The 19,858-nt window shown below is 40.3% G+C and overlaps 1 protein-coding gene across 1 annotated transcript in view; it reads left to right on the plus strand.

Annotated features, from left to right (window-relative positions):
• Nucleotides 1-19,858, plus strand: part of si:ch211-196i2.1 (collagen alpha-1(I) chain) — a gene marked incomplete in the record, with an annotated part of 126,655 nt that overhangs the window by 29,929 nt on the left and 76,868 nt on the right. The window contains 5 exon segments of the mRNA XM_024298772.2: nucleotides 566-713; nucleotides 2,349-2,507; nucleotides 4,892-5,084; nucleotides 10,020-10,157; nucleotides 10,418-10,498. Of these exon segments, the coding sequence (XP_024154540.1) occupies nucleotides 566-713; nucleotides 2,349-2,507; nucleotides 4,892-5,084; nucleotides 10,020-10,157; nucleotides 10,418-10,498 (719 nt within the window).

A 19,858-nucleotide genomic window follows, 5' to 3' on the forward strand; every position in this document is an offset into this window, starting at 1 on the left:
GTACACATTTACTAAAGAACTTTTTGAAAATGAAATGTAAAATTTTATTTATCATCTTAATTAAGTTACATAATAAGTGGTGAAAAAGATATTTGGAGAATTGCTTTTTATTGTCATATAAGAGACAAGTAATGTAGTTACATTGTGGAAATGAAAAAGCATTTCCAATGTTAACTTTTATTTTTAATTATGAGTCACAAAGGCTTCCATACTTTTTCCCTTTGGAAGCTAAATAAAAATTATGATTCCAGCTATCTTTTCAAGTATACGATTTATTTACAATTTTAGAACTGTACGAGACAGGTTCACTTCCAAAGTATTCTAGCCAAAAATGCACACAAAAGTATTTCAGGAGATTGACACCCTCACACTTGAGTTAAACAATATTTATTAATCTTTCATTTAATTTTCAACCTTTCCCTAACGATCTGAATAATTTAAACACTACCAGGGTCTAAAACACAATGAGTCACTGAAGAACTCAGTATTCCAGCCACATGGATGAACCCTAAAGTCAAATGTTATCACGTTTTTCATGAACTGTATCTTCCTTTACCCTCCACAGAGGAAGTGGACGTTCTGCAGGAGCTTTCCCGTCTAGTGTCAGACAGCAGCAATGCCTCCTGGACAGTGGAGGACGGCAGGTGTCCGATCCTCCAGGTGGGACAGTACTCCACCCTGGCTCTTCCCATGCAGCAGCTCTTCCTCGACAGGTGTGTTTTAATCCAGAACAACAGGGACATATATTGTTGTGTTATTTCATCCTGATCATTTGCAAATTTGTGTCAGAAGTATTTGTTGCATTTGTTTATGAAATATTTTCTGTATTGTGAACCCCACTTTAAGTTCAGCTGTGTTTGGCCATTTAGGAGCTTCAACGGCGGGTTGGTTGGAAAACATGTAGGACACTGGCCCTCGAGGACCGGTGTCTGATTTAGAGACAGACAGGAGCCAGAGCTGGAGGCAGCAGAGATGAAGATGTTGAGGTTCTATTTGGGAGTGGCCCGGATGGATCAGGAATGAATCCATCAGAGGAGTGGATCATGGTGGATGTTCTGGAGAGAAATGCAGGGAAGCAGATAGAGATGGGTGTCAATCATAATCGTACAGGGATCCAAAATCCAGAACAAACGGCCAGAACAGGATAAACATTTACTCAACACACAAAAATTTGAAAACTTTTAAAACGTAACTTTTTAAGTTGGTACCAGATCCGAACACCTGTTCTCCTAACCCCAGCCTGGTCCGCTTCTAGTACTGTGTCTGGAACTGGCACTACATCCGGACCCATGTCCAGTACTAAGTTAAGGTTCGGGAACCGGTACTGCATCCAGAACAGGTACTAATCCGTGTCCAGTACGACCCATGTCCGATACTAAGTTAAGGTTTGGGAACCGGTACTGCATCCAGAACAGGTACTGATCCGCGTCAAGTACCGAACCATGTCCGGTTGCAGGTTAATGTTCGGGAAAAAGTCCTGCATCCAGAACCAATACTGACCTACGTCCAGTACCGACCCGTATCCACTTGCGGGTTTAAGTTCGGGAACTGGTTACTGCATCAGGAACCAGTACTGGTCCGCGTCCAGTACCGACCCATATCCGGTAGCGGTTTAAGGTTTAGGAACTGGTACTGCACCCAGAACAGGTACTGATCCACGTCCAGTACCGACCCATATCCAGTAGCGGTTTAAGGTTTAGGAACTGGTACTGCACCCAGAACAGGTACTGATCCACGTACAGTACCCACCCACGTCTGGTACCAGGTTAAGGTTTGGGAACAGGTACTGCATCCGGAAGCAGCACTTATCGACATTCAGTACCGACCCACGTCCATTACCGATCTATGTCCGGTACCGGATTAAGGTTCGGGTTAGGATACTGGTGCAGTCCACATCCCGGTACCGGACCGGTACGAATTTGTGGTCTGGAGATTGGGGACCCCTGATTTAAGGGGGCACCAAAATCGTCAATTTTTGGCGCGCATGGGTCCTTAACCAAACGTCAATATGTGACGAGTTGGGACTGAGAATGTGCTGCAATATGTTACCAGTGCAAGATAACATCGGGCCGTTGATAGAAAAATTAAAATTAAAATGATCTGGCGGGCTGGATCCAGCGCCCGGGCTTTGACTTTGACACATGGTTTAGGATGTTAGTAAAAGGATACAAAGGTTGGAGATACAAAGTCCAAAGACGAAGTTCATGGGTTCAGAGGAGTACATAAGATAGATGTTGAGAACAAGGAGGATGCAGGGGAGTAGATTAGATACATTATTCACACAATATTCCCTAAAGGGATAACCTCCTAAAATTTACCAAAGTGAAGGAGTAATGACTTGTGCTCAGTTTTGCAGATGAGTTCAGTTTGCTGGTGCAGTTCCGGAGTCATCAGAGGGAGGAATGCAGCGTCTTGACCATACTGAGCCCCGACAGCCACATCATGCTGCAGCTGCGGATCAGCGCCCGCGCTGTCATCTTCATCGGAACTCAGCAGCGACACTATGAGTGAGTCGCCCCCCCTTCCCATTCCAGTTTGAAATTAAATCTTCACTGAACACTTAAAATGATCTACAAGCAGAATCAGAAGATAATGTTCATCAGCATGTTTTCATTAGAGAAGGCTTGTGTGGAAGTGAAAAATTCAGACCACAAAAACTCTGATCATCATGGGTTTTTCTGCAATGGAGATTATAATGCAACTCTGATTTATTTTCAGAGTAACTGTTAGAATTGTTTGGCAGCATTTGAAATGTCATGTACTGAGTTAAGGGAAGCCTTTGGGAGATGAAAGACATTAGCCTTTGTGAATAATTGGGTAAAAGTGCCCAGAATCTTTCAGTGTTGATGCTCCAAACACGCGCATGTTCGTACTGTTGCACATTAAGACAGATTTCAAGATATTTACAGCATATGCCGTGTGCCCGGTCCTGGTACTTGTCTGAGTCTTTTGCAAATATGTCTTGAAGACAGATAAAACTGTTTTTGTGCATCTGTTTCTGCTTGAAAAGGGCTCCGCTGGGCTGTCTCTTTGATGTAATGATTTATTTGTCATCTTCCGACTGATTCCTGCTTTTTGGGGACCACAGCACTTCACTGCCTCACTGACGGGCTCCAAACAGAAATGTGGACACAGACACTCTGTGTTATTTTGCTCTGTCAGCGAAAAATGGATTTTATAGTTTTCATAGCAGCACTTCAAACATGCACGAACTATGAGAGGCTGTATAAGACTTAATTCATACTTGCTTTCACACACCATCAAACAGCATGTATGAAAGAGTTTGATAGTGAGTATGAAAGCAGGTATGAATTAAGTCTCACACACTTCCAGATTATAAACATCAACATGTTAAGAGTTTTAGCTCCTCTGATCAGAGTTTTGAGAAATAAATTCCTCTCCAGCTTTTTTTCCTGATGCTGTCCGCTAGCTCTTTTATGCATCCGCACATCTCCACTTCTTCCTCCATCGTTATGTTGGATGTTGTCAAGTGTGAATTAAATAAAACCTTGACCAAAGAGGATTAGGGAGAATATATTATGTGCTAAATAATGGAATTACCCTGAAAATGAAACAGAAGTAGCTCAGGTCAGTGGTCCACGACCTTTGTCAGGCAAGGGACCAGTTTATAGTCGCACAATATTTTCATGAACTGGTCTATACGTAGCAGACTCCCGTTGGGTTCTTTGATTTTGAGGTGTGTGGAGACGAGACACCCGGGACCACAGTTCAAACATTAGTTGGGTCCGCTGACCTTTTTTCCTGTCAAAAAAGAGATAAAATAATTAAGATAAATGAATCCCAAATTAATACTGCGGTCTGTGAGAAGAACTGTCGCAATAAATCCATATTTGAAGTAAAGACTCTTGGTTTTTGTCTGTTAAATGCAGCTTTCTTGAGTCTTTGAAGTCTCTTCTTCTGTTTCTTCATTTTATCATTTCTAAATCAAGAAACTTTGCAAAAACATTTTTTGTTGTTAACAGTGGTAGCTTGGGGGTCTCAAATTTAGGGTTCGGCGCAGCTGGTATGGCGGATTAGCAGATTTATTTTTGACATGTGAAAGAGCAGCTTGATGAGTTGGACGTGGTGTTTAGAATCTAGTAGTTTTTCAAAATAAAACTTGGAATTAGCCTTCAAAAATAAGAAAATGGTAGGTCTCGTTTTTTTCTTTTTTTTTCTTTTGCACCCCAGTACCAACTGTCCCAAGGACTGGTACCGGTCCACGACCCTTGGATTGGGCACCACTGACTCATTTATACTTTACAGACAGTAGTTTTTTTCCAGTTCCTAATTCAGCTTGACCCAACGCTTCTGGACTCAGCTTGGTCCTGTTACTGTTTGGACTGTTTCCATCTGTCGCTGTCCTTCTATATTAGTTTGACATGCTTTCATATGTTAGTTCCATTCTCTATTCCCTTTCTATTAGTACACTTAATTATTCAAAGTATCAGAAAAGCACTGCTTTAAGAGAAATGTGTTCAGATATAGGAAAATTAGATGACTGTTTACAGCCAATACCTCGTCAGAGATGCAACATCAGGACAGCCCAGGAAGAGCAATGTGCTTTATAATCACCAAATGTGGAAGTTTTAAAGTGGAAAGAACACTAAAAATGTAAATATACTGAAAAGTAAAACCAAATAGCTTCAAATCAAAAGCAATCTTTTTTTTTCACAAGAGGAATTGTCTGCAAGACTTTTTGCTCATAAAATAAATATGTTCTGTTTATACATTTTATCCAAAGAATTTCATTTATCATCAACCAAGTGCGGTTAAGAATCTTCTTCTTTAACAATAATTTTCATATTATCTTTGTTTATTCATTGATTAAAAACCTTAAAAATAAGTAAAAACTCAACAATCCTGTAATCCCAGTTTGTGTGTGTTTCAGGTTCCCGGTGGGGGGTCTGTGTGACGGGGAGTGGCATCACGTGGGGGTCAGCGTGTCCACCAAGCGTCTGTCGTTGTACGCCGACTGCTCTCTGCTGGAGAGCGTGGACTGGGTGAACCTGGGCATGGGGATCGGCACCGACGGCCTGCTCATGGTTGGAGGAACCATCGAGGCTTTTGAGACTCCCTTTGAAGTAAGAGGCAGCTTTTCAAGTCTTTGCTTTTCTCCAAACACAAAGAGAAGCAGCTCCACCCAGACACCGCCTTCAGTAACCACCAACACCCATCACACACCACAGCTCTTCTGAGCCTTTCAAAGACGGTCCAAAGCTAAATTCAGAAAGTTTGACAAATTAGATATCAGTGGATCATTACATGTTTTTCAAGAATTGGCTTCCCAAATATCATTTGTGAATAATTACTTTAGGGCCTCAAGATCAGAGCCAGATACTTCTTTGGGGTATTAAGCCCCATTTGTTTCCTGTAGTCCCATCAGTAACACTTGTATTTCAGTCAGTGTCGCTGCTCCGTCCTTTCCATGAGAAGTGTTTGATGCTAACCTGTGGGTGATTTGACGATATATATTGTGTAGGGGACAGAAAAGTGCCTATCGTGCCATTTCTCTTTGACTGTTTATATCGTTTCAACTCTAATTTGATCAATTATTACACCAAATATATCATTAAATAGCCCGAGACAATTGCATTGGTGTTACCTCGTCAGTGTGTACAGAAAAAATGTATATAAATTAAAATGAAGACAAATTAAAAGGATATTCTTTGCAATGAAACTGTGGTTTTGCGACGTCAAGCTGCTTTAATTCGTACTCTCGCAGGTTTTACGACAGCCTATACGTTACTTAAGACAAGTGCAGAACGATGAATGCTGAACAGCTTGAAGTTGTTTCCCCGGAGATGAAACAGACAGATACAGATACAGGCATCTCAAGAAGAAGCGTTTTCAGCAAACGAGCGGTACGTCAGTGATTTGGCTGCTTTTCGGATTCAAGATGTCCGACGATGAGCAGAAGACAGCAATATGTAAATCATGCTAGGAGGCTATTCCCGCACCGATGCTAACACAACAAACCTTCCATCACTCAAGGAAAGTCTACAAAAATGAACATATGAGATTACAAAAAACTAAGCTGTAGAATAGGGCTGTAATTGATCTGCAACCTATTCGAGTATGAAGAATTCGCTAAGTCAAAGATAGCTAATTCGTGATTTTTAAAAATCTAGTAGAATGTAGTAAAATATCATGTAGTAAAATATTATTTTCTCTGAAATACAGAATATTGTTGGATTTTGGATTATGAACTAAAACAAAACATGCGCAGCTCTATTGTCACCCAAAATAAACAAATCTTCAAAATAAAGTGTCAGTCAAGTTTCCTTTTTTCAAAGTAAGACTAGCGAGTGCTTTTTTTTTCCCACTCAAAAATTGAAACTGAAGTTCCGCTCACCGGCATAAGTTCTCAAAAAAAAAAGAAAAAAAAATAACTTTAACATCTGAGCTTTAGCTCCGGTGTTTATATTGTTTCGGTAACTCTTCAACAGTTGACGCAATTAACGTAATTACTGCTGAATTTTGTGCAAACATTTGTTTTTCTACTTAGAAACTTGAAACTGTTGTGCACTTAAAAAAATGTTTTTCATAAAAAGTATATTTAAAAAAAAATCTGTTTAAATATCTTTGATTTTTGAAACAAATGTGTATTTCAACCAAATCTGTTTTCATTTAATTTATTAATATAAAATGTTTGTTTCTCAATTATGACTATTCAGTTATCAGTTACTTAAAATAGACAGAAAGGTAAGTTATGACATTTTTTTAGAGAATAACTAAAAATATACTTTATTGTTTTACATCGTGATATGTATCGTTATTGTGATATAAAATAATTGTATCGTGATATACACCTTTTTCAGTAAAACCTGTGATTGTTTTCAGAAAGGACACTCAGAAACTAAAAAAAATCAGTGTAACCCCATGAATCTGCAGCTCCACTCTTTCATCAGTGCCTGACCAGAGGATGCATTGACATGAGTTTTGACCTGTATAGTTAGCTATTTTCTGGTCCTCTTTATGACAAAAAAAAATTTCTCAAGAACATAGTTCCATATTTTTATTCAAGGCCACTTTAAACATCTGTAGTGTTTAAAACTTCCTTACTTCGTTTCAAACAGCAAAATTGTTGAAATTTTGATGAAATATTAAAAAATGTACCTGAACTTCTGAAGAACCCAAGCTAACTGGAGCGGCAGCCTTCTGTTTTTTTGTTTTTTTGTATCTGAGTGGATAAAAACTCTTACAGGAGACTAGATTTTGATGGCCCACAGAGTAAGCATTCTGGTATGTCTCTGTTACAAAGACCGCTGTAGCGTGTCGTCTGAGGAGCAGGAGGATTGTGGTGAGTCGACTTCCGCATCTGGATTTGTTTGTACCATCAAATAGAAGGGTTTCCCTTTGTCAAGCATGGTTTTTTACTGAACTCTAAAGACAGAAAGCTTCCACACTGAGAGGTGCTGACAGCCTCGTCTCTCATCAATCATTTGCAAAAGGCTCATGTGTTAATAATCTGCTCTGATCTTTAGCTATAACAGAAAAGCATGGATGAAACCCTGTTTGACAATGACCAGGGTTTGACCTGTTACGACAAAAAAATAATAATCTCAAGACATATTCCTACATTTAAGAACGTTTTTTGAAATCAAAGAGTCTAACTACCAGAGAGCACATTCAGTGTTTGTGTGGTCTGGTCCCAAAATCAAAAATCTAAATCTATTTTCTAGGACATAGTTTCTGCAGTTGTTCATTAGAAATTCACCTCTGAGTTTGGGACAAGACCCTTGGTGCAGAGAAACCTCGCCTCCCCTTCTTCTCGCCGTTGATGAGAGTTTAGAGCACAGAGCTTGTGGCTCGCCTTGCCTTCTTTCCAATCTTTTTCAAACTACGTTTTTCATCTGCTCCTGATTCACAACAATTTTAATAAAGAAATACTCAGCGGTGTAAGTTGAGCTTAAGTTTCTTTATATATGTTGTCCATTGTCAGAGAATGGTACAAGAAGATCACCAAAAACATGATTTTCCTACAAATGGGTCTTTAAGATGACTTCTCTTTAGAAAAGAGAAGCTAAAGTCTTTTTTTAAGGACCAATGTTCAATTAGCTGTCTCTTTCTTAGATTTGCAGTCCTCTATTGTCAATAAAGACGGTAAATGGCCTCTACTTATATTACTTTTCTACCTTTTTAAAAGGCCCAAAACACTTTACAGTCTCAGTCCCATTAGCCCATGCACACACTGATAGTGGTTATGCTACGTTCACATCGACCTCTGCAATGTGTGTTCAAACGACCCCTTCCAATGGAAAGTCTATTGATCGTGTGTATATTTGTATTTCAGGCTTCCACGTTCAAAACACTCTTCTTCACGCATCCTTATACACGTTTCTATGAGTGTTTTAGGACTCTACATACAAGATGTGCAGCCAATGCACATTGAAAGCTACACTAGTTGAAGTTTGACCAATCAGGGACTTGGATTTGTGGTGATGTGTGGATAGTGTCCTTTTTAATTGACAGAAGAGCCAACCTTTTGAAAAGTGATCATACAGGAGAAACAGTAATTGTGGTTTGTGACCAGCTAAAACTCAATGACACCAAAGCCAAATCTGAATTGTTCTCTTACCCCTACAGCTTTTCCCTATCCGTACATTTAGCCTTCCAAATGGAGAATCATGGAAAATAGTGTCTTTAAATTCAGACGACACTACCCTTTATGACGTCCTCATGATTCGCTGGTCATCTACGTTAGCGGAAAATAGCACAAAAAGTAATTATAGGGACCAGTCCAATTCAATATTTATAAAATAAAAATTCTAGAAATGTTATGATCTTGATACCTTTAATATTTTAAAATCTACGTGTAGTGTACATATGAAATGCCTTCCTCCTAATTTAATGAAAAAATACGTGAAAGAAAAATGTTTGAATGTTTGAGTTTAAAACTCAAGGTTGTTTTGTGTGTTTTTTCTTTTATTGAATAAAAATAAAAGTGAAATTATATATATATATATATATATATATATATATATACATATACATATAGGTTTAATAACTTTAAAAAGTCATGCTAAAACAGCATGTCCCCCATATGAAGGAATTCATTTTTCCTCCGCAGCATAGCTCAACGCGTTGGAGGGATATAAAGCCCTCTGCCGCTATGGCTACTCCTTAAAAAGAATAGTTTCAGACACCCCTACCCCTCCAAATGCACCTACAGTTGGAGGGGTAGGGGAAGAATTTGGATTGAGCCAAAGTCTTATATAAATCTTAATAGAGCTGTGAAAGAAAAAGCCTGGAGCAAGATTAACACCGCTTTAACATTTCGCACCAAACTCTTCCACTCGTAGGTGCATGAGCTGGTATCGAGAAGCGACAGTCCAGTGTCAACCCTGTATGCTAAAAGCGAGTTCAAGGACACTTTTCTTGCTTGTGCTACCATATGGGGTCCAGATTACCAAACCTTACATCAAAAAATCAATTGAACAAGAAAAGTCTTGCGGGGTCCAGATGACCCCACTCCCAACACCAACATACCTAGGATAGCACAAGGGTTACCGCTTTTTGAACGTGTAACTCATACCCAGTGTGAACCAATCACTGGTGCCAACCTATAAGCACCAGGAACAATGTGGGGTTCAGGTTCTTTCCTCGGGACAGGTAGGGTGGTAACTGACCCTGCGATCTTCCGATCAGAGGTTGACCGCTCTACCTCTGCACCATGGCCGCCTCATACAGTATATGTAATGTCAAAACTGAATTGTTGCCATTCATTTCAATATTAGTTAAAACTTTTCAAAAACATTTTTAAACAACTTCTGATGTTTTGGAATAAACAACAACCTTATATACTGTGGAGAAATATTTTTTCCTCTCACATTTGATCTTGTTTTTATCATTTGTTAGAGATATTTTAAAGTAAGTATTCTTCTGTTATTTAAACTTAAATTATGAATACTGTATTTTAGTACCTGTAGTCAATGGTAACTTCACTTAAAATTAAAACAAACACAAATGGGAGAAAAAAAAACGTAATTTATCTGTTTTTGCAATTTTTGGTACAGGGTCATCTTCGACAGTTGGTCATCCGCTTAGGCGACCCTGATGGTGCCAATCAACACTGCAGCCACCACCCACCCCTCTGCAATAAGCCCGCCCCCAAGTCCCCTCGCTCCTCTGCACACACCATGAAGGCCTCTGAGGTGAGGAACAGTAGGAGAAAATGACTAAAAAGAAGGACAGTTTTAAGCTGTAGCTTCAACATGAAACTGAGGACGTTTGAGGCGGACACTCTGACTCCTGCTGTCCATGTGCTGGCTGCTGCATTCAAGCTAGCTCAAGCATTAGAATAGACTTTTAAGGGATTTAGGGTAAAAGCTTTCTTGATCCTGTGAGTTTGTGTTGCAGTTGCATGAATGGTGTCTAGTTATTCATCGATGTGCTCCACCTCTCTTCCTCTCAGAGACTTCTGCTGTCCTCGAATGACCTGAAAGACCTGGAGGGGGATTCCAGGGAGGAGTCCATTTTGAGCTTTGACCAAACTGTGAGTAGAATATTAACACAAGCAAACCAGCAGCTTTTCTTTTTCAGGACATTAGATTCATTGATGCAACAGATGGATAAACTTGCAGTTTCTCTGCTGAAGCTGCAGTCTAAGGGCAGGAGGCTACATGTCTGGTGGTTTATCCAGCTGTGGGTTTGTTGGCAAAGTGATGTGCACCAGCCAGGGGATTGGTTTCATTGTATTCTATTTTCTTTTTTGTTGCCTTTCTGTCATTAGTTTGTTTCCAGGAGTGTTTTTATGCTCAGACTTTGAACTCTGTCTAATATTTTCTGTGGCTTCCATAAAATTGAATGTACTTTCTGCTGTCACTGGTCACCACATTGCTCTTCATGGCAAAAGAGTTTGTTCAGGAAATAAAACTGAGCCCTTAAAAATGCCTTTTCAGTCAAGTCCACCGTTTCACAGACTCAAATCGACATGATCAGTGAATATTCTGCCGTAAAGCAGCACCTGGACATTCAGCAGGCAGATAGAAACTGTGTCATCTCTAATCAGGAACCCCCGAGCCAAGGGCACACTCCTTTAGACTGAACCAAAACAATCTGCTGCAAGTGTGATAAGCAGAGCACGTTGTCATGGAAACTTGCATTTCCTCCCCTCTCCATGACCCTTTCCCCAGATTCAACGCCTTGGTGACTGCTGCTGCAGATATTTACAGAGAATGAGGATAAACGTTCCCCTTAAAAGTTAAGGGAAACTGGAAGAAAAATAAATTCAGACACTCACTTTAGCCTCACACAGAACGATCTTTAAGCATATTGTGTGACATTAAACCGGTCCGTGGTTTGAAAAGTTTGAAGACTACTGATGGAGTGCATCATGCTTGAATCATTCTGCTGATCAAACATGTCATGGGAGGATTTCTGGTTAATGTGTGAGTTAACTATTGACAGTATATAGTTATGGACAAAGCACCTGTGACGTCGCCCATAGAAAAGCCTTACTTTCAGTTCCAATGAAATGTAATCAATTCAGTCGCCATTTTTCTGCAGTACAGACGTCGCCATGTTGGAACCAGACAACGTTAGTAAGCGGTGATTGGTCCGTGTCGGTCTGAATTAACACTTCTATGGCAACCTCTCTGGCTAATCAGGAGTGAGCTTGTTGGGAAGCCACACCCCTACCCTGAATTTATTGAGCCATTTGATTGGCCAGTTTATAACTTGAATAACTTGTGATAAAGAAAATATATAATGAACAGAAATTAGGTTTAGCAAGAACATGTTAAAAAGAGACACCAGAACAAGAATGGTTATTTTGACTAATATAACGAATGAGAAGGTACTGTTTATTTCTCTATTGAAGTCTATGGGATTTTGGCTTTAACTTCCTCTAATATTCCTAATAAGTTTCTGGAACGCCGGGGAGGAGGGGATACTGTGTCCAGTTCTTATAGGCTCTCAATTAAGTTAACTGCAATGCCTTTTGCATCCTCCTGACTAAATGCAACTTTAATGTTTTTCATCAGGTTAGTAATTTAACAATATACATTTAATTTGTGATCTTTTGTGTAGATTTTGGGGAATAACCTGCTTTCTCATTTTTTCCTCACCACTGATTAAATACTAGTTGATGTAACTGCACTGTCATTCCAATAGTAATAAAAGTTTCTCTCCAGACATAAATCCTAAAAGGACAAGTTGTCCTATTTAATTGACTTCTAGCGAAATAGAAACACGTGTTTGTGTTTATCAGCTCTGCTATGCCGAACATTTCTATACATAAGAATGAACCATGTTCCCAACATTCCTGTTTTAGTTCTGCTTGCTGCTTGCAATAACAATGTTTTTAACTATTTTGCCAACATTTTTGAGGACAGACCCATCGTGGTTGAATAAGCCTGCCTCTCCATCTGAGCTGGTTGAGGTTTTCGGATGGTGTGAACACCCCATTTTACGATCAGTTGATGGCCAGCTCCGGCTTTAGGAAAGTCGATGCTGAAAGTTTGATTAAATGTTAAGCATTTTGTAGCATAATATGAGGTCTGCACATTTGAATCAACATAGTTGTGAAGTTTGCTGTGTTTCCTGTCCTGACATTGGTTTTTGCTTCTGATCTCACCACAGCATTTATCATCATGCTTTGGTCACTACTGTACTGAAATCTGGTTTTCTCAGTAGTAAGTCTTGTTATCCAACCAAACTAAAACACATCTTAGTATGATCACACAGTTGAAGTTCAGGTCATGAACATGAAAATAAATAATCCCAGCTGGTTTGGGTTAATATAGTGTCTGTGTTCTCAAAGTTGTGAGCATTTGTTGCCCTACAAGCATCATGAAGCCTCCATAACACACAGAATAACAGGTCCTGCTGTTCAGTGCATCATTACTATTGTCATCAAAGTGGCTTTGTGAGGATGCAGATGATTGCAGCTATTTTGGTTGCTGCACCTCCTTTGTTTTGACCGTTGGTGAAGTTTCTCTCAGTGATGTCAGCGTTTCATCTTATCAACCTTTTGGCCTTTGTGTTTGTCTGCCTTGTTTTCATGTATTTGTCATGTCAGAGTGACTGTTTATTCTTTCACTGACTGATGAGGAAAACTACTAATGCATGTTTGATATTGTACACAATACAAGTACAAATAAACAAGTAAATCAAAAGTTTCTTTTGAACATGTGACAGAAGCAAAAATACAGTTTTGCACAAAGTCTTTGTTGACTTTTAAGTTCTGACATTGATTCAGGACTTTTAGTTGTAGGATTTTTGTGTTGTCATGTCTGTTTGAAGTAGAGGTGGGCACCAAAGTTCAGTTCCAAGTAGGAATCGTTATGATTTACGTGGTTCTACCGAAACTGAAAAAAGCTGCTGCAAATGGTTCCTCATTTTGGTGCTATGTTTCATTGAAGGTCTATTTGTCTTTGGGCATGTAAATTACTTCAACTCTGCTCCGTACTTCGAAGCTATAGCCAATCCTTCTACCTCTCCTGCAATAGTGGGCGGGCTCATATGCAACGGGGTGAGCATGAGCATTTCAATGACCCGATCAGCAGGTTACATTTTAATGAGTGTACCGGACTTCAGCGGAGCTCGCATGCTCAATATGCCGGGAGACAGACAGCCGCTGCGGGGAGCGCGGGCAGCCTGGTCAGGTCTCCTGAACTGTGATATTTTACTTATTTTTGCCAAGACAAAAATAAAGAAGTCCTCTTTTCCTCTTCTCTAGGGTTAGTGTTGGAAGCCTTAAAACTCAGTCATAGAAACACAGTGAAAACGGCTGTCATCCAGACACAGCCCCACGAGTGAGATAAAAGCCCCGGTAACGAGAAAATCTTTGAAGGATTTGTTTCTTTCTTTCTTTCTATTTTTTTCTTTTTTGTAGATTTTTGTAGAACTCCTCACAATAAATAAACCTGATCTCTGTGTCTTCCATTCATTAGAAGCCTGACAGACACCCACATGCAGCCGTAGCGTCTAGCTCAGGATCAGATGTGAAAGGTGTCCATCCCTAGTTTGAACCCAGGGTTCACTGGTGCAGATAATCCATTTTGATGTCAACTGAGACCCCTACTAGAGAGTAAAGGTCTCAGTATACTTGAGAGTGAATCAACAAGCAGAAGTGAAGGGGAGAAAACATGGTGTAAGCAAGTATTAAAAAACAAACCCACAGTGCAAAACTGTAGAGGCTCACATCACAAAACATAAAATGTCAAAGATGGTAAACAGGATATAGTGAGGAGATGGAGATGCATCTCACCATGATATATCTGAGGACTAGTTGGTTTAATTTGCTTATTTTTTTTTGTCAGACAAAAGCAGTTTTAGAAACTCATGACATTTCAGCCAATGATGTTTACTTTATTCTTTGGCTGCTGCTGAAATATCTATGAAGGCAGATCAAACCAGACCATGAGGTCAACTCTCTCACCATTCTCTCCTCATTTATTTTTAATCGATATGACCTATGTGACCTAGCTTTTAATTCAGTAAGGCGTGGACCTCCTGCTGTGTGGGGATTACTGTTCTGCTGCAGAATGCAAGTGATCTTGATCCTGAGCTTACATATCATTTCAAAGGAATTCAGAGAAGCAGATTTAATAGTTTCATTTGTAATAACAAGCACAACAAAGAGATCCAGTTTTGGTTTGTTTGGTGAGACTTGTGTGTGTTTGGGCTTTGTTTGGTTTTTGGGAATCACATTTTCCTTCTTAAAATTTCACAGATGTTTGGTACAATTAAAGACCCACTCCAATAGAAGTTGTGCTTTTAACATGTTTGTGTGGCATTTTTCTCATTATAGTGGACATGTTTACATTTAATTAATGGAAAAAGTAAGTAGGAGTGATGAAGAATTAAGCAATTAACTATCTGCTCTGCTCCATTCTGATGCATCCACTTGCAGACAAACAGATTCATGTTGTTTTCCTCGTCTGAGCTGGAATCTGGATCAAAACTGTACGACTGGATAGCTCTGATAACGTTCGCTATTATTTTTCACTGCTAATGCTAGCTTAGAGCTGTGAGGGGCTGTAAGCTAGCGGGATAGAGAGTATACAAAGACACAAGTGTAGGGTTACTCTACATCAACAGTCTCACTCTCACCCAAAACTCTGAGGTAAATTCCTGATGAACTTTTGATGCTCTGCAGAAACTTTGTCCCAGAAAACAACACGTTTTTTTGGCCAAAAGCAACATAATCATAATTGAAAGAGCACTTTGAACTATTTTACAATAGATCAAACGTTGATTGGAGTGAGGCTTTCAGTCCACTCGTTTAGTTCCTTCAGGACATTTAGTGTCTTGTAGCCTTTTTGTTTATCAAGTTTCAGTCATTAAAGTTCAGTTCTTTACAGGACTGGATATCGATAATAATTAAAAAAAAAAATTTGATTCAATTCTCCAGAGCCTGGACCAATTTGATTTCAATTTTTATCGATTCTTTCAATCCTCTCAATTCAATTTTGAGTTTACATATTTATACACATTTGTTTGGAAATACATTAATAATCTACTATATGATTTGAATATATTTATAATAATCTGATCCAGTTCACATACTGTAAATGTATCAGTGAAATAATGAGATTGTTAATATCATCCAGTGTTACATGTTTTCTCAAACCGAGTTCTAACAAAAATGTTCAGATTATTAACATTATAAACATTGTTCTGTTTCTCCCGGAGGCCACTAGGTGGCCATTGCGCTGTAGGAGTACACATTTTTTTCCACAAGAAGAAGAAAGAATTAGCAAAAACTATGATTTAGACCACAAATTTCCTTAAAAGAGTTTGTAAAATTCATAACAGTGAGTTTATAAAGATGTTCATTTATTTGGTAATGTATGTTTAGGTCGACCGAGTATTAGCATTAGCCGTCCTATGGGAAATCTATTAAACGTTAGCATCAAGCTAACAAACTTCAGCTTTATGTGCTTCATCAATTTACATTTCAATTAATCGATTATTGATCTGTTAAGTTTAAATAGATTCATATCGATCGTTCGATTATATCAACCCATGTATGTGAAGTAATGTTGAAAAAAGAATCTCTAACATCCTTATAGCTCATCTTGAGATTTATAATTAAGGAATAACACAAAGTTTGAGCCTGTCAACATGAGTCCTCCTCCTCTGATTAGTGTAACGGGTCTGGAGCGTTTTATTGACTTTACTAATGTTCTTGTGGTTTTAATATAGTTGCAGATTTAAAGTAATTTTGTACTAAAAAGCATGAAGAAGTTGAGTCTGGAAATCCAGCTCTCTGGTTTTCTGAGCAGAGCAGAGGGCCGCTGGGACCAGCCCATCAGCAGAGGAATTTATTTGTTTCATGTGTTCAGCCCACTGAATAAAAAAAGAAAAAAAGCTTCAAGACGTTCTCTCATGCTTCTCCATCAACGGGCAGACATGAAGCAGACAGACGGGGTGGTGACAAAAGGCCTCATAACGAACGACCCTGTCAGTGGAGGACGGACGCTTCTTACTGCAAACAGTTTGTAATTTAGAGGAACACACCACCTCACATTTCTCCTAATCAGCAGGAAAGTTCTGCACTCCGAACGTTTTTTTGTGAACTTCAAAGGTCGATCTGCTATAATTTTCCATCGGTTTGGAAAACATGGATTCTGTTCCAGAGTGAAATAATTAAAGACACGAAAGGACCCCCCTGGAATGAGAATGTTGGGTGGGGTGAGGGGGGTTCTGGGTAGACCCATGAAGCTCTTGTCACGATAAGAAGCATTTTCTCTGCATGAGTTGTTCCAGCATGCATTTCATTTTGGTTAAAAGCCTGGGTAGAAACGGAGCAGATGTGGTTGAACGTTTGCTGATGAAACATCCAAAATCAGCTGCTGTAGTTCAGTGAAGGATGGAGAAGACCTCTCAGTTCTGAAAGTCTAAAGTCCCAGATCAACCTCACTGTACACGTTTGCTCGTGTTATTGTTCATGCCTTAACCTAGGGCGTCAAAGTCAAGGCCCGGGGGCCGGATCCGGCCCTCTGGGTAATTCTCAGATCATTTTATTTTATTGTCATTAATGGCCCGATGTTATATTGCAGTTATTTCTAACCTGTATGATTTTGACAAAATACATTTTTATGGAGAGCAAAATATTGAAAGTTATTTAAGGTTATAGTTGATTTATTTTGGAATAATATTCCTGCCTTTTTATTATTCATAATTATGTTAAAAAAAAGATACAGTTTTAAAATTTTAAAGCATTCTGCTGGCTTTTTAAAATAGTTTGGCATGTACTAAAATGTTAAGGCTGTTTCGGAGTTTATCTAATATTTCAGCTACATGCTAGCTGTTTTGGCAAATTTAGTTTTTTTTTTTTGTTTGTTTTGTTTTTTTTTGGTTTTAATTTGGCATTTAGCTAAGATTTTAGCTGGCTATCAGCTTCAGCTTTTTTAGCTATCAATTCCAGAATCTTCAGCGGCCAAATTCAGCTTACAGCATTCACACTAGCATTATCACAGGTAATTCTATATATCTAGTTCATAATTATGTTAAAAAGTTTAAAGTTTTAAAGTTTTAAAAATGTAGTTTTGTAGTGTTCAATAAATGTTTATCCTGTTCGACCTAAGGTGTGTTTTGGATTTTGGCCCCTTGTGTGATTGAGTTTGACACCCCTGTTCTTAACCCTTCAACACCTGAGGCGTCACCAGTGACGCTTAAACACCAAATCTTTACCATATTGTAACTTCTCAGCCGTTAAAATGATAATTCCAGCAGATTTAAAGGAGAAAAGCAGTTCGATGAGTTGCTTTTCTCCTTTAAATCTGCTGGAATTATCACGTTAACGTTTGAAAAGTTACAGTTAACCAAAGACCATAAACACTGGAGCTATGAACCTCTTGTTCATAATAGACATGACGCAACGCTTCTTTGAACGATCAGCTTCCACTGTGAGGAGCAAAGTCTCCTCTCTAAATAAAAAAGCTGTGGGCAATTTGGGCAACGGAATCAGCCGGCAGGCTTTTGAAAAACGGTCAATGACAGAGAGGATTGTGGTATTACCTCTTGACCGGGGTAGATCATTGATGAAGTCCACTGCGATGTGTGACAAGGGACAACGTGGAATGGGCAGTGGTTGCAGGAGGCCGGCTGGAAGCTGTCGTGGTGATTTAGCTGTTTGACAGGCAGCACACCGGGTGACATACTGGGCTACATCTCCCTGCAATGCGGGCCACCAAAAAAAAAATTTGCGGTTAAGGCCTGTGTGCCGGCCATACTTGGCCGGCTACTGGAGAGTCATGCACAAGGTGGAGAACCCTTTGACGATGGGACGGAGGAACATACACCTTATCACCTGGGCAGGATGGTGGTGGTGCCTCTGCGGCGTTAAACTCAGCCATCTCAGTCATTACGTCCCATTGCACAGGAGCCAGGATGAATGATGAAGGTAGGACAGTCTCTGGTGCTACCAACGCCTCTCCAGAGTCATCATAAAGACGAGATAGGGCGTCGGCCTTTCCATTCTTCGAGACTGGATGATAGGCGATCTGGAACCAGAAGCGTGAGAAGAACAGGGACCAGCGTGCCTGCCGTGGGTTCAACCGCTTGGCGGTCTTGATGTATTCTAGGTTCTTGTGGTCGGTTAGAACCAGGAAAGGCTGAGCTGACCCCTCAAGCCAGAATCCCTCTGTCGGGTAGAGGCTCGGTTGTTGCCACAGAAACAGTACACACTGCATGAGAAACCCCACACATTGCTCCGGATCCCCGTTGAACTTGTCCATCCGTGGAGCCGGTGTGTAAGCAGGTGTCGGATCGCTGTCAGCGGCGGCTGCGGGTGACGGCTGGAAGGCTGAAGAGGCCGCAGAGGAGACGCTGCTGACAGGTGGGTTGAGCTGCAGGTGTGTCATGATGGCTTCAGTTGCAGTATTCAGACGTTGAAGCTGGTGACCGTGCTTGAGCGGTAAGTCAGCATACCCCGCCGGGTTTGTCGGGGTGGGAACTCCTGCTGCTGGATCCATGTTTGGCTAAGTATTATGTCACAAACAGGCCGACAGCTGGCTCCACGTGCAGCGGGTTTGTTATCAGAGCTAAAAGTCCAGAAAACTAAGCAGGGTCAGACAGGCAGAGGTCATACACGGGCATGGGATCATCCGAGAAGAGAGAGAAGAATAGTCAGAGTCCAGGCGAGGATCAGGGGCAGGTGGCAGGCAAGCAGAGTAAGCAGGGTCAGAGGCAGAAGGTCAGGTCCAGGAATAAATGCTCGGTGTTGCAGGCAGGGTGGCACTAACAATACTTTGCAGAGAGTGACAGTGTGGAGCCAGACTAGATACTGAAGGGGTGATGAGATGATGGGAAACAGCTGATGATGATGAGTCCAGGTAAAGGCAGGTGGTGAGGTCAAAACTCTGGTGAGCGCTCCCTCTGGTGGCTGGAGAGGGTAGCAGCAGGTTGTTCCATGACAATAGGGAGCCTGGAAAACAGAGGGGGCACTGCATAAACCAAAGGGCATGACCAGATACTCATAATGTCCAGAGATGCTAGAAAAGCTGGTCTACCATTCATCTGCTGGTCGTATGCAGATTAGGTTGTTCGCGCTTCTCAGATCTGCTACCATGACCAGAGGGGGAGTAAGAGCTCTGACTACTGACATGGGTGTACATTAAATATATATACTTGTACGTACAAGACAAAAATAGGATAGAAAAATGCTCACTATGTAGCATTTGACTACTCATGTCATGTATACATAGATGTACATAAATACATATATATAGTTTTTGCTCTCACACACCCCTCTGCATTTATCCGGACTTGGGACCGGCACAAGAGAACACTGGATTGTGTCCCCATGTGGTTGCATTACACCCACACTTTCATTCACTCACTCATTCACTCACTCACTCACTCACTCATTCACTCACTCATTCACTCACTCACTCATTCACTC

This window comes from Oryzias melastigma, linkage group LG12, assembly GCF_002922805.2.
Source record: "Oryzias melastigma strain HK-1 linkage group LG12, ASM292280v2, whole genome shotgun sequence".
Lineage (NCBI taxonomy): Eukaryota > Metazoa > Chordata > Actinopteri > Beloniformes > Adrianichthyidae > Oryzias > Oryzias melastigma.